The 15,944-nt window shown below is 41.0% G+C and overlaps 1 protein-coding gene across 1 annotated transcript in view; it reads left to right on the top strand.

Moving 5' to 3' along the window:
* fbln2 (fibulin 2) overlaps positions 1 to 15,944 on the top strand; it is a 68,885-nt gene that overhangs the window by 44,516 nt on the left and 8,425 nt on the right. The window contains exons 10-14 of the mRNA XM_076754104.1: positions 5,947 to 6,081; positions 8,030 to 8,167; positions 10,143 to 10,286; positions 11,438 to 11,566; positions 14,585 to 14,710. Coding sequence (XP_076610219.1) covers positions 5,947 to 6,081; positions 8,030 to 8,167; positions 10,143 to 10,286; positions 11,438 to 11,566; positions 14,585 to 14,710 — 672 coding nt within the window. The remainder of the gene's footprint in view (positions 1 to 5,946; positions 6,082 to 8,029; positions 8,168 to 10,142; positions 10,287 to 11,437; positions 11,567 to 14,584; positions 14,711 to 15,944) is intronic.

Genomic DNA, 15,944 nt, shown 5'->3' with positions numbered 1-15,944 from the left:
AAACCAAAATATATTTGTGTACTGTGTTTAGAGGGTAAGTTACAGTGGTGAGAATCAAGAAGGTCAAGTCGAGTCATTGCTCAGGTCAAGCATGTCACAAGTCAAGTCATATGAAATTCTCATGATCTCCCGCAGTTTTCACATTTACATCAGTTAAGAGACAGTGGTTGAGTTGAATTTTGTTTTCAACTTTAACAAAAACTGTTTAGTTATTAGTTATTTTTCAGGTTTCATTTTTCATACCCTTCCTGTGCAGTGAATACCTTGTATCTCCAAATTTGGTGATTTGTCTAATACAATAGGATTAAGTGTTCTTCTATGGGTTGAGAAAATTCTGCTACTCTCAAGCAAGTGTTTCCATGATGCCGCTGATTCAAGTCGCTTGAATATTCATGTGCAGATTATAAGGTAAATCAATCTGAACCCCTTCTTCCTTCTGTAATTTCACATTTTTTCAAGAATGTGCAGCACTCACAAATTTGCATGGAAAAAGTCCATTTAGAAGTACATTTTTAAAAAAGTTTTTGATGAAGAAGAATCTGGGCTAAGCCCTGATGGTGAACAGCTCAGCCACGCCCCTGTTTGGAGTTGGTGGAGACCAAAACCAGAGCTAAAAATATACTTATTGGATTTAGTTTCTTCAGGAGGCCACAAACACAGTTCCAAATGAATGCTAGTGTTGCTCCATGTCTGCTGAATGTCTAAATAGGAAATTGTTTGCTAACGTGCTTGCCATTACAAATTTATAAGGTGATATCCCTCTCAGTTGGCAGTTTATTTGGTTCATTTAGCTAAACCTAAAGCAGTCTAATACAACAGTCCTGTAATGAATCCTGCCTTCATCAAGCTGTAATAATTTTTTGTTCAAGCTGTTGGGAATGTGTTGAATCAACTTTATGGTCAATTTGGAGGCTGTAGTTTGCACTGCTGTTGAATTTTGTTGCATAATACTGAAAGGTGTTTGTGGCATTTAGGCTTCTTTCATTGATATAAATTGTTGATTGGAATAACGCATTGCTGCTATCCAAGATAGCATAGATCCAAAGAAGCAACTCTGAAAGCTAAAGTTCTAATCTTGAAATTTTTCTTACTTAAAAAAATGTCTGTCAAATCAGTATCTGGCTGAATGAGTTAACACAATGGCGACTGAACCAATGGCCCACCAACTTCTCAGCAAGGTAACAATCTCCTTTCACTGTGCTCTGCTGTTTGCAGACTCATGCTGTGCAGCCTAAAATCAGATCACAGTTGCTCACAGAGTGATGAAAAATGACCAATTACTGCCTGACTTCTCTATCAGCACAACTATAGCTTGTTTTGATGGCACCAGATTTATGTGACCTGTAGTTTTAAACTGCATTCAGTGTTACCACCAGTAACTACAGGTGTCACCAATTCACTGAGGTGTGAAATCTTCAAGATTGACTCTTAAAGCCAAATGCATTTGCATTCTGAAAGAGTTGACTACATGGCTGGTAAAAATAAAAAAATTATATATAAAGGCAGCTGCTCCCCAAATAAATGTGTGTTGGAGGGCTGGAGTAGAGAATCACTGTAAAATGAAGTTAACATTTCACTGTGGAAAAGTCATCATATAGATAGACCACCAACATGAAACCTCTCCCCAGAAGAGAATGTAATTGTTACCATGCCAAAGACCATTTTCCATGAGTGGCCTTACAGTAATACATTTGCTGCAGTCGTTTGTAAATTGATCCATGAATTTAAACTGGGAGAAAACTTGGCAGCAATTTTCTTTAGTGAAAAAAAGTGATATATAGTCCAGCTCTGGAATTCAATATACACCTGCTCGATAAGTGTTGCTTATGCAAATCCCTTCTTCCACCACATTTAAGTGCACACAATGTAGTTACAGCATAGGACAGGGAAGTAAGTGATGTTAACATGACAATAGTTTGCTTGTATGAATTCTTTGTCTCAGATCATGCACTGCAAACTGAAGACATGAATATATGCACTGGAAGTGCAGTCCAGGATGAGTTTATTTAATCTGCCAGTCAGCAGGCGGGATAATACCTCTGGATGTATAAGCACTACACAGAAGTTGGTGTTCCCCCTCCTATCACTCCTTCCAATGAGCAGAGTGGGGACTTGCTCTCCAAAAGTGTTCCCACATGTGAAGATGTGGGTGGGCAACTTTTGGTTTGGACTGGAATGAAACAAAGCAAATAGCACTACAAGATGTGGGCGTGAGGGGGGAATTTGAGGATTTGACAGAGATATGAGTAGACTGTGAAGTAAACAATGGAGAACTTTTTGTTGTACATGCCGTATATCACACAGTTTACAGTAATCTGTAATCTGACATTTACTGAGATAACAAATTTATGCACTCCAGTCATGAATGGATGAACGCATCCATTCTCATGAGTGTTCGATATTTTGATTTACAGGTTTAAAGGTCAATAAGGCTGCTCCTCTCTCTGTGTGGTGTACTCAACTGCACATTAATGTAAATAAATGTAAGATTTTAACAGACAGTTGTTCCCACGGTGATGTGTGTGTGAACAGGTGAAGATCCTTCCCGTGTGTCAACTCAGACAGGATGCGTGGGCTCTATGCACAACCTGAATAGTAAATGTGTGGATTAGACAGTTCTGTGCTCTGACATTATCTCTGCTCGTCACCAGTCTGTGAATTGATATTCTTAAGTTTCCCAGGCAAACAAACATATACACACAAGCCCACTGACAATCCACATTGAGACGTAATGGTTTCTAGCATTAACACATGTGGTTGCCCACCTTCACCTGTTTATGAAATGCACTCTGAGGACTAAACAAGCTGTTGTGGGCAGTGTTGGATGTGTTTTGCATGGGGATCATGCTGCAGTGTTATTACAATGAATAGCTATTGATAGGAGCCTGCACTGAAGTGTCATCAGGCCTGCTGTGTTATCATGTCTGTGTTCACATTGTTGACATCATATTTTGGTTTACATGGCTGGGATTGCTGGAGAAAATATTAGTCTGTTCCACTAATCCTTGTGAAAAATATTAACTCAACTGCATCATTTTTAGACTGATAGACCAGCCCAGTCAAACAAAGAGACTCGTGGTTTGATCCAGGATAAAGGTAATTTTTTTAGCTGTTGGGGCCAAAATGGGAAATCATTACAATTGACGCCATCTGACTATACAGAGTTGCCGTATAGGGCTGTAGAAATGTTTTATTTGTGTGCTTTTGAATCACTATTTTCATAGAAGCACTGAAAGCAGGTTTACTGCATGATGGTGTTTTCATAACCTTGAAATGCTTCTTTATAGGCTGGTGCAGCACACATGGTGCAAAAGTGGGGCCAGATGAGATGGGAGTAACATGCAGATGATCAAAATGTGCTATTGGTAATTTTTTGTTTGTTGACAATTCAATGAGAATAGATCAGGTCAACTGTCAGCATGGACCTCATCCGATCGTTTTGATAACAGATTCTCATTACAAGATCCACTGACTTGGGTCTTCCTTAGCATTCACCCTCTTGTTCATATCTTGACTCACCCAGCACTTTTTCACATAGCATTGTGCATACAAAACTTGCAGGTGAATTTCATGGATGTGAAAAAATGTTGCTCGCATGTATATATCTGAGTTTATCTGCGCGCTCTGTGAGGCGCATCCTCCTGACTTCATCCCCTGTTGTCGATGACTGGGAAATCATGCTCACATCTTGTGATCCTCACAGCCCCTCCAGTCTGCATCTGTGTAACTCCAACCCAATCTTAAACCAAATCTGCAAATAAGCCAAGGCTGACTTCATCCACCTCAGCTTGAACTTTTCAAAAATCTCATCATCGGCGGAGTCCAGCGTGAAAGAACAAGAGGGTGTGTGTTTGCTTCTGTGCTTCATAGTGTTGCCTCTCAGACATCTCCCAGTGCACAGCCTCCACTGGTCTCTTTGTGGAATTCTTCTAAAACTGCTGTCTCTTCTCTGTGTTTGACTGAGCATTTGTATATTTCAAAAATAGAGTCTTTGTTTCCACCTTGTATTGGATCACTTCCCTCCTCACAACTGTGTAAAGCGGCTGCCCCTGGGGACCAGTAGGGGAAGGTAGGGACCTTGAGCCAATAGGCACTTTTTCCTTTTATTTTTCTTTTTTTTTCCCTCTTCGAATGACGCACTGGAAATAATGCCGGCCACCAGAGTGGAAGGGGAAGGCGACTTTCTGCACCACTGGCAATACGCAAACATTGGAAACGGTCCCGTCCATCCCTAGGCTTGACGGAGAGCAGGGCCCAGAGGACGAGGCCGACTCAGTCCTCAGTGTGATTTGCCCCTGGAAATATACTCCCTGCAATGAAGATAGCAGATGTCTCTCAGTTGGGGAACAAATGGGGACACTTACAAAGGCAGGCCCCAAACAAGAGTGTTTCACCAATGCATGAGCAGCGTGAGTCCTGTAGACTCTCCAAAGTGTTTTACACAATGTCAAAAGGAGAACCTGTTAATTTCAGAGAGTAAGATGAATGTGTGCTGCAGCTCCACAGAGGCTTTGTATAATACAATAAACTATGTTCTGTGCTGTGAGAGGTGATGCTTGTGTAGTTTCCTGATGCGAAAAACCTTACGGGAAAAGAGCTGCAGGATGTTACTCACACACCAGGTAAAATCTCAGATCAGAGTTTTTCCTCCTCCTATTCTCTGTGGGAAGGTGTTGTAAGGCACACGGTTCATTCAAATTCCCTGTAGCAAAAGCTTTGAAAGTCGAGAAAGGCATTTCAGCAAGGGACTGCCAACAGATACACAGGCAACACGGGAGAATATGTTCTCCTCTTGTTCCTGCCTTTTGTTTTTCAGCCTTGGCTCCTTCATGCAGATTTGTACAAGACCTTTTCGTCGGGTTCCCTGTGGAATGCGCCATATTTTGGGGTGATCTTCAAATCTGGATGCCTGCCACACTCCCACATGCACACAAACACGCAGATGCACACTAAATAATCCCAGTCCAACGCTATCAGTGCATCCAGCTAATCGGCCATGCACTGCGATGCATGATAAGGGAATGCAGCAGTTTGATAAAGATGAGCCACAACAGAGCGACGATCCACTGTCTCGGCATGAGCCCACAGTGTCATAAATCAACAGCGCCTGTTTATTTACTGCAGTGCTGTTTGACTGATAAAGATTTAAAGGTTTGCGACTGTGGATTTTATTTCCTACGAGCAAGCATAACAAACAAAATATCGTTTAGCTTTTGACAAGACCTGATACTTTGAATTTGACCTGGGATACATAAAGCAGTGAAAATCCAAAGTTGGTATAATGGCCCGCCAAACACTCTAGGACACTTTCTGTGAGTGCCGTGTCCAGCTACAATTGAACTACTACAAGTGACCCTTTAAATATTACACAGTATGCAGTCACTCGATACAATGTTAATATGAAATTACTGATTAGGGCAGCCTTAATCTTCTGAACCACAACAAGCAACACACTGTCTGTCCTTGGTTTGTTAGTGATAGTTTCCAGTGTTCAGTGTCCCTGCTGGTCAGCCAACTCAGAGGCTTTGAAGCTAAAAGAGCATTTATGATCATCTCCAAAGATGCCTCTTTCTTCCTTTTTAGAAATAGAAAAAACATTCACAACCAATTTGAAAAACTTTTTCACATGATCTTGACTGCACAAAGGATGGTTTCAGTTGAATTTCAAACAAGTGTCTCAGTCTGAGACTATCATGACAGCTTCCCAGCCAGTGATTTTTATACAGGTAAGAGCAAAACATGTCATTTCCTGGTATGCCTGAAACTCCTCGATGTGAAAATGGATGTAATGAAAAATTCTAGTTTCTTCTGTGTTTTTTTTGCTGATGTCCATGTGCTGCTGACTCATGGAGTTCCATCATGGTGACAGTCAAGGAGTCTGTTTCTGACCGCCCCCCTCTCCTGCTGGTCATTTCACACACAGTCACCCTTGTTCTTCTTCTGCAGATGTGGACGAGTGTGCAACCAACACCCACAGTTGTCGGCCCAGTGAGCACTGTATGAACACAGTGGGTTCATTTGTATGCGAGGTGCAGGTCACTTGTCCTGCAGGCTACCAGCTGAGGAACAGTATATGCGAGGGTGAGTTCATTGTTCCTGATGTATTTCATTAAGCCAATTTACCCAGCAGTCTTCTCCAGAACCACTTAAGTAGTCAGTGGAAATGCTGATGATGTCTTCTTCAATATGCAGTACAGGAATTTTTGCCTCTTTCTAGTCAAGAAAATAAGACAGAGAGGACAGTAAAGTAAAACCACAACCCTATTGGCAGACTATAACGTCAATTTTGGACTATTCTGCAAGTGCCTGGATTACTTTCAGCGACGGCAGGGTTTTTTAAATCCAATGCCAATGGTTTTTAGAAAGAAAAGATAAGAGTTGATAAAAAGTAAATTGCTGATCTGTAACAAGATGCAAACTCTGGTCTCCTGTGTGAAAGTCGTAAGAGCTACATGCCCATCTACCACCCTGACCTCCGCACCCTTACTTTTCACCTCATTACACATCCTTCACTGACACTGAATGTTGGCCTTGGACTTCCATCATGAGCTGCAGATTAGTCCTATTTGGACAGGATAGCCAGGGATACTGGCCTGCAGAGCGTCTAGATGAAACTCAAATTACTCATTCACATATAGGTGTAGACTTCACACTGCGAGGTTCTAAACATTACCTTCAGTGTATTTCCACTTCCTAACACAACTTGGCACTTATGTTTGGCCGGGGCTCATGTTTGTGTTGGAGTGTGTTACTTGTTGCCAGTTTCTCAGCAATTTAAAGAGGAGCCAGCAACCAACAGCACACAAATCCAATGCCCCTGGCTTCAACTGCAGCACAGCGTAATGGATGCTCATGCATGCACACATAGTCTATTCTGGTCCTAAAGTTTGTCATCACGTCCCCTCTATTGCTCTTTCTAATTGTATTGCTGAAAACCAAGAATCATTTGTCCTTAAAGGGCCCCTTGAGCACCACAAGTCCCTGAATACAAGACTGCAGTGTAGTACATCATGGTGTGGATGCTATTGGAGTGCCAAGGCATTATTTATGGCAGACAATTGTTTTCAAAGAGTCTCTTTAAAAGGAACAGGATATATTTAGACAGTTCATTTTCACCTTCAACCACTGTTTAGGTGGAGACAATCAACATTAGTGACAGAAAAAGCTGTGCAAATTTTCAGAGCAATGCGTAGAAACCAGAGAGTTAAATGGAGATTCCTACTATACTGTGGCAATGTGTCTGTGGTCATGGCTTAAAGTCAACTCAGTCAGCAAGGCTTTATTAAGATTTATGCAAATGTTTTTTGGCCCCGGTAGTCATATTTGTGTTTCAGCAGATGCCCAGGTTCAGCATGTGACAAGATAATCACCCAGAGGCGCAGCATTGCACGCAGGCGTTAAAGTACTTTTAAGCTCTGTGACTCGTGTCATCAGCACTTGGCACCAGGGAGGACTAATCAATGTAGCCAGATAATGAAGGTAATATTTAGTCGACCATCCAACAGGGAAGAACTAATTAGCTGCATGAAAAAAATGAGAGAGCTCTACTATGGCGTTGGAAATGCATCCTTCTGATGATGATTGGTAGAGAAAAAAAACCCAAATTAAGACCATAAGTGCTTATGTGCCACCGAACGAGTCTCAGTGGACTCGATACAATGTGAACTCCTGAGAAACGAGCTCGCAGCACAAAAGAACAAATCTTCCATTTAAACTCCATCCATCGCTCATGAGATTCAATAACTGTCATTTAAGAAGTTTTGTTCAACTTCTGTTAATTGTAGAGTTGGAACAAGTGATATTTTTATGGGAGGGGAATTCTTCCACAGTTAAACACTGACAAAGTGAAAGTTTGAATTCCTGGTGCACATGTTTGCTCTGTGCTTGAGTCACAGTGCCACCTACTGCACGGTTAACAAGCTGAGAGCTCAGACTGAAGCTCCGAGAGTTGACAGCAGATTTTAAAAATCTTTACAACTTAATGAAGTGTGATCTTTTTGACTGTATGTTTATCTGTTCTTTCTTCCAGACATTGATGAATGTGTTCTGCGAACCCATAACTGTGGTATGGGCTTTGTGTGTGAGAACACAGTCGGCTCTTTCCTGTGTAATCCCAAACACAAGTGCGTCAGCGGCTTCACACAGGACTCCCATGGCAACTGTATTGGTAAGAGGCTGTCAATGCTGCTCTCTGCTGGCTAATGGAAACTCATAACACATGACCGTTAAATAGCCAATGGGGAGAAGGACCTAATCAAACAGCTCTAGCGCCCCACATCCTGCTCCCGCCGGCACTGTGAGAGCGGTGAGAGTGAACCAGAACTGCAAAGCTGTGGATCAGACAGCTGAACAATAAGTTAAAACTTTAAAGCTCCTTTCAGACACCTTTTACATTCTCACATTGTTTTCACATGCTCATTTCATGCAGTGTTATTGTAAAAATACCCATTATAGCTGTCTTAAATTAATAACACAAGTGGGCAAGTGTAAAAATAACAAATTGTGATTTTATCGGGGTTTTGTGTGCGACTGTTAGCTGGCTTGGTACAGTTTGAAAATAATGAGAAGGTCTCCCGCTCACTGTCTTGCTTTAAGCTGAAATATTCATAAGACGATAACGGCCTCTACGACCTTCGTCAGGTGTATGGGTGGCATCACAACACTAGAAGCCGTCTGAGGAAGAGCCCAGTGCTCCAAACGTCATGCAGCAGCTAATTAAAGTCCTTCAGACTGGAGCTATTTGCTATGTGACTCTCTTGTTTTTTTTTTTTTACTTTGCCAGGCACTTTGTGATCCAGCACCTATCCAGTTGCGTATCGGGGTGTACATGTTTTTTCATTTTTCTTTCAGCACGTCAAGACTTCCACACATATAGTATGTACAGTACAGAGAGGAGCTACCTCAATCATTCAGTCATCCAATCAGACGACTACAGAGATTGGATTAACCAATGATCACCCTGAGCTTACTTAAATCATCTGTGCCACTAGACAGAAAATAGCATTAAAGATACAAAATGACTCAATATAATGAGACCAATAAATCTTAAGCAACATTGTTGTCCAAAAATACAAAAGAACAAGTGATGCATATGCTTTGAGTAAGTTCAGGGTGATCATCAGTCAAACCAGTCTCTGTAGTCCTCTGATTGGATGATTAGATTATTGAGGCAGCTCCTATCTGTATATATATATATATATATATATGGAAGTGTTGAGAGGCTGCCCAGATGAAGGCAGACCAAATATTAGAATCTTATTAATGTTTAAGCAGAAAACAAGACAGTGTGCAGGAGTTCTTCTTGTTGATCTCACACTCAGGTGTGCAGAGATGTTTCTCAAAATACTTTGCAACACATTTTGGTTGGTCACAGTGACTTTGTGGAGTCTCTCCATTGGTTGCCTGGTACCCTTACAATGACATGACCGGCCAAGAAAGAGTCCAGCACATAACCCCCAAATAAAACCATTTATTCACTTGACATCCTGCTTTTCTTGATATTGCTTACAATTTGTTTAGCAAATGTGAAGGGAAACATCATCTGACAGGGTTCACGCCTGTGTGCTCCTGATATCGTAAAAGCTTCATACACCTCAGCTGATATAAAGCCATGCAGAGCAAAGTAATCATATGACAGCACAGACATTCCAGATCTACCACTGTGGGTGGAAGGCTTCCTTTAGCTTTCTCATTATGTAAACTTGTGTGTTGTTGGAAACGTTTATTCTGATTGTACAGACTAACCCCTTTTGTCACAGTTTTGCAAATTCTGTGACTTTTGCACCCTCTATTCAAGCACTGTTTGGCATTTCTGTGACTTTGTTTTTTGCCTCGAGCTGCTGAATCACATCAACATCCTCCTGATGACATGCACATATATTAAATCTACAGTTCATAGCCTGCTCCACCAACACTGCTCCCTGAGTATTGGAACCACCATGTAGTAGGAAGACATTGATTACTGCCAACAAGTCAACAAGTAAATGCATGACTACATAATTGTTCTGTTAAAATGATTGTGAGGAAGCAGACATAGGTTGGTCTGTCAATCAGGATTAAACATCCTAACAATCATTCTCCTGTGGAAGTGTCATTGTTTCAGCTGTCGTGAGGCTTGATTCTCTCTCTGTGTGTTTCTGCAGACATTAATGAGTGCAGCAGCCTGAGTGAGCCATGCAGTTTAGGCTTTAACTGTATCAACACAGTGGGCTCCTTCACGTGCCAGAAGAAGGTCAAAATGTGCAGCCACGGCTACCAAAGCAGCCCCGATGGAGCCAAGTGTGTCGGTGAGATTTACCTCTTAAACACAACAGCATGGACAAAGGAGCCTGGCAGCTATGAAACGATGTGAAGAGAACATTAAGTGCTCACATGCGTAGTTACAAAATGCCATAATAGAGAAGAGTGAGCCTGAATATCTACCAGTTAGGGTCAGTTACAGTATATGGACACCAAATCACACATAATAAAATGAATAAATAAGATATTATTAAATAATATAAATATATATATAAATGCATGTAAAATATATAGACATGAAATTATGAAATAAATTACTTTTTTAAAAAAAACTCACCTTGTTACTATGATTTCTTTATAATAACAGAGTTTATTGCAATTCATTTTTAATAGGGGTCCAACCACCACAGGCGCTGGAACGCCAGTGGAATTATCCAGATTATCACTGTTTGAGTGCTGGACAAAGGCCAACACAGGGAGAGCCAGTAATTGGTTGTTGCTTTGGTCTGAATGAGCAGACCAAGCCAATCACAGGAATGAAGACGCAAGATAAGAGGGGGGAAAATAAAAAAATAGAGTGACTTTAAATCATAAAAGTAACACTAAAAACTGAAAGTTTTGAAACAATAAACGAGTAAAAATGTTTTCATATGAAGAGATTGTGTAAATATATAAATGAAATCTCACAATAAAGTCTCAGTATGTAGCTGATCTGGAGCTTTTGGTCTTAATCACATGATCTTCATCAGCATATTAAGTCCTCAACGTGCTCAGAAAAACAAATCCATGAAAAGCTCCAGAACAGCTACTAAAAGGATTTTGCTGTCAGGTTGTTTTCTCAATCTGTTGATTCAATTTAGCTACACTAGCAGCATGGCTTTCGGCTACTTTGGTCCTGATGAGCTGTCTGTTAATTTTCTGCTAATCAATTAATGGACTCGTCATTTCAGCACTTGTTTATATGTAACACAGTTTATATAGAACGCAGCAGTTTTCCAGATATAAACAGTTGTCATTTTTGTGAACCTGTGAGAGACACAGTGAGCATGACATGCATATGTATGTATTTCTGAGTGTGTGCTTGTGTTTATGCTGTGGTGATGTGTTGTGGGTGGGAGTCGCTGTGTTTAAGTTAGATCCAGTCAGGTGCAGAGTGGGTCATTGCTGAGGCGCTTTATCGCTCTCTCTGCCTGTCTAGACATTGATGAGTGTCAGATGGGGACACACCGCTGTGGAGTGGGCCAAATCTGTCACAACCTCCCTGGCAGCTACCGCTGTGACTGTCAGACGGGCTACCAGTATGACGCCTTCCGCAAAGCCTGCATTGGTACGTATTGCTGTGTCAGGTCTATGAGTTGATAATGAGCAGATTGGAGGTTTAGTGGTCCAAGCAAGAGCTGCTCTGGCAGCAGGAAATGGGCTCAGTTAAACTCAGTGTGCAGAGCCAAAAAACGAAGTTTCTGTGCTAATTGTGATGGCTGATAAGAGTAAACAGAACAGGGAGGGCATTTCCTGTCAGCTTTTTACTGATAATCAGAGCTAATTATATGAGGATCTGATTTTTTGGGACTGCAACACAGTGATAAAAATCCAAATGAAATTAAAGCATTGACATAAAATCTGTGTTTGCAGATTCAAAGTATTTTTGGATATAGGTGTTACATTTCCCATCACATTTCAAAATGTGGGAGAATAAATAATGGCAATTTAAAGCCTGGTGAAAAAGGAGTCTCAAGGAACGAGGCATCAGAGAGGAGGACCCAAGCTTAAATTGTTTCCATCCACCTTTTTCTATGTACATTTTTAATTTGCACATAAAAAAAAAAAACCTGAGTATCAACACTGAAAAGAGCAAAATGCAAGACAGTGCATTGAAAACAGACTTAACGAATAAATCATGATCCGCGCGAAGCTTCCCCACCACCGAAGACATTAAAAAATAGTGGCAGACAAAAACAGATCTGTGTGGAAGAGACTAACTTTCCTCAAACACTGTTAATACGTTAAAGAAACATAAAGGCCATATTTCTTTTAATGTTTTCTTCATTATTTTCCAGTGTTTGACTGGCACTCTTTTCATGATGTCGTCTCTTTGTGCCCTCTTATTACCTCCACCGGCGATGTTGTTTTCGGTTCGGTTTGTTGGTTTGTTTGTCTGTCAGCAGGATCGTAGAGAAACTGCTGGCCTGATTTTCATGAAGCTGGATGGAAGAGTGTAGCATGGGGAGAGAAGAACCCAAAAAATGTGGAGCACATATGAATCATGGGGCAGACACACAAACAATGTTTTACTTTTGTTAACATGGTGAGATGAGATGTGAGAGCATGTGGGCACGGCGGAATAAAAATTAGTAAATGTCATACATCTTAAATCTATCTGCGCTCTGAAATTACCCTTCTGGATCTGAAATGGTTTAATGGCACCCGACTGGAGAATTAGTGCCACCAGCTGTTAATTTCAGTGTGCTCAAATCCTAATATTCACATAGTTTAACTCTTACTGATCATAACACACATTCATTTGCAGGAAGGTTGGTACGTGAACAAAGACAGGAGCAGGAACAGCAACAAGGCAATGATGAATGATGCAGTGAGCACAGTTTTGCTGCTCTATACCTGTCAGTGATGATTCATAAGTGCCTGTAATCTCCATTTACTGCCCACTATGCAGTAAAGTAATACTTTTATATCAGTTGTCAAGAATATGTGAATAAGGGAGTCATTTTGGACACAGGACAGGTGACTGGTAATGGTCGAAACACATTAATGAAAATGCAGAGCCGAAAGAAACACATAGGTGTAAGCCTGCAAGGGGAAGAAAGGATTCATCATGACAGGCAATGCAATCAAGCACTGTTAACTCAGATATCTAAAATACCCATGCTGACACATAGTGTAGCTTTGTAGGTGAGTTAGCTAGGTATCCTGCTGACCTTGCTGCCATGTCACAGTCAGTGGATTCCATGTTTATGTTTGGAGCGGAGTTTACTGTATCTTGTATATGTCATATGTCAAAGAGGAAATGTCCTTCGACTGGAGTGAACTGACAGACATCTGGAACTGTTACAACACAGACTATTTCATTGTATGCCAGTGGTGAAGCTAGAGTCTACCTGACTCCTTCTCTCCCTTTGTTGCACAGAGTTTATATCTACCATTTCATCACCATCTTTCCTAAAGTACCTGTTTCAAAAACAGGAGTGGAGAGTGTCTTTCTTATAGCAATAATCAGACAGGTGAGACTAAGGCAGGAATAGCTTATAGGTGGTCCCAGAAGCAGATGCTTTCTCTCACAACACCTGCATCACTGTTTGAGACGGAGGCAGTGGACCTGTGTGTGGAGGAGGAAGGTTTGAAGTTGTGTTCCGAAATCCATTCAGGTAGCATAGATGGGTTTCCCAACAAGATTGACGTGCAAACACGGGGGGCAGAAGAAAGAATGGACTGACTGAGGGCCCAGTAATCCTGTACTGACACAGTTTGTTTTCAGTGCAACCATTGCATTTTCAGACACACACATGTTGTGTCTGATATCTCGTCATGGTAAACAGCAGCAGTTTCATGTAGCCTGACATTACTTTGTCTAAATGCAAATGCTACCAGTGTGAGGGGTTTTTTTTGTTTTTCTTACATTTTTACTGTATGGACTGTAGACTACCAACTCACTGCCTGCAAGAGTTAACATTTCTGCTGTGAGGGGTTCCCATGTTGCTAACTTGAGCAGCAGGCAGCAGCAGGGATTTTGTGCATGCTAACATGGCCATTTATGCTAACAATGGTACTTCTGCACTCTTAACCTGTGCTGCATGTTGATGGTTTGGGACCCACCCACAGTTCATTTCTCACTACCTGTAAGAGCTAACTTTGCATAGTCTCTGTTAGTGCTATATCTATTGCTACTAGCTACCAGGTCTCACAGGAATCCCATGCACTGTGTTCGTCAGCTAAGTTAGAGCTAACTTATGTGGGAAAAGCTTTAGAAATGCAGACAAGTGCCCCATACAAATTCACTTCTAAAAAGTTTTTGTTTTCTGGTTTCCAGCAACTTATCTCTTCAGTAAATAGTACAAACATCCATATAAAATCTATCATGACATTGTGGTAACAAGTGATTAACTGGAAGCCCTTATATAGCTTTGAATCGTCCCACTTCAGTGATGTCTTAATTGAAAATCCACTGTGAAATGCTTGGCTTCTTGTTAAATAGATGTAAGTGGGGGTACAGAAAAAGAGCACAGAACATGAAAAAGTCACTCTCCACATCACTGGGTGTGTGTCTGAATGAGTTCTTCGTGGCCTGGAGGTATCTGTCTGTTGTCTAATGGCTCCTGCTCTGCACTGACAGATGTAAATGAGTGCCGGCGCTATCCTGGCAGGCTGTGTGCCCAGACCTGTGAAAACACCCCAGGCTCCTACCACTGCTCATGCACAGCTGGCTTCTCCCTAGCATTTGATGGCAAGAACTGTGAAGGTACGATAGACTTTTTTTTTTCTCTAACATATTGCAAACTTAAATGCCACCTGTTTAGATGGTCTGTCTTATTTTCCTTGAAGAATTTAAGGTGAAGGGGTGAGCCTCTGGGGAGAGCGCTGGCATCAAAAGCTAAAAGCAGGCTTTGCACAGACCATGCAGATTCTGTACACTGATAGGAAACTGTTTATGAGTCTTTTGTAAGCCTTTGCTCTCAGCAAAAACTGTTTTCTTTTGGAATTTAATTTAGTCTCCGTCTCTTGGATGTGGAGGCGTCTGACATGCACACATAATGGTTTCCAGGTTCAGGTGCTGTCAGTCATCAGTGTGTTGGAGACGTGGTTGTGCTCTAAAGAGCAAGGCTGACCAGGAGCATGATTTACATTGCTTTTGGCATGTCACAGTCATTATTCAGAGAACTTAATCAAGTTATGAAGGTTTCTGTTCATGCTCCAAAGGTGAAGCTTTGCATTTATCAAGGTTTGAGCGACGGCGTGATTAGATTTTGATTAATGCTTTTCAGATGAATTCGTTCCAGACATTTAAAGCTTTCTTCAGATAATAAATATAGAAATAAATATGCTTTTAAATGACATCAGAAACCACTGAGTTGAATTCCACAACCCACTTCCCCAGAAACACCTCCCAGATCAACAAAACAAAGACCCAGAGTCTTAACAACGCTAAAAAATCATGTAGCAACCAAAAAACGACAACAACACCTCATTATCGTCATACCTGATACACTTAAATATTTTATATATAAATAACCAAAAACACATCATATATACCTTGAATACCATTCATCTCCATGGAGTACCCCCTATCCATTATCTTTCACCAGCTTAAATGTCAACAATAACATCAGGGTCTAATGAACAGAAATCAAAAGTTTGTAATGAACTTCTGAATTGCAAATACTTGAGAAAATTCCTCATTAAACAGACATTTATTTTTCCTTTTTTTGCAAATCAGTCCAGGAAATAAATGAAAAAGCTACATTAGTTTCAGGTCAAGCATCATTAACAAGGAGGAGTGCTGCCTGTAACATTAGAGTCGCCTCCATCAGATCCACTTACCCGCTGTGTTCAAGCTGCATATGGAGGCTGTCCTGCAGACGATCTGTTTGATTAGAAATAATGTTGATAATGTCAAATAATTCATTGATATTCATTACATTTTGAAAATTTTGTTATTGAATAGTTTAAATTGTATCCATCCTCTACAAAATGTG

Source organism: Chaetodon auriga, chromosome 2 (genome assembly GCF_051107435.1).
Source record: "Chaetodon auriga isolate fChaAug3 chromosome 2, fChaAug3.hap1, whole genome shotgun sequence".
Classification (NCBI taxonomy): domain Eukaryota; kingdom Metazoa; phylum Chordata; class Actinopteri; order Chaetodontiformes; family Chaetodontidae; genus Chaetodon; species Chaetodon auriga.
This window is presented reverse-complemented; position numbering and strand designations above follow the sequence as displayed.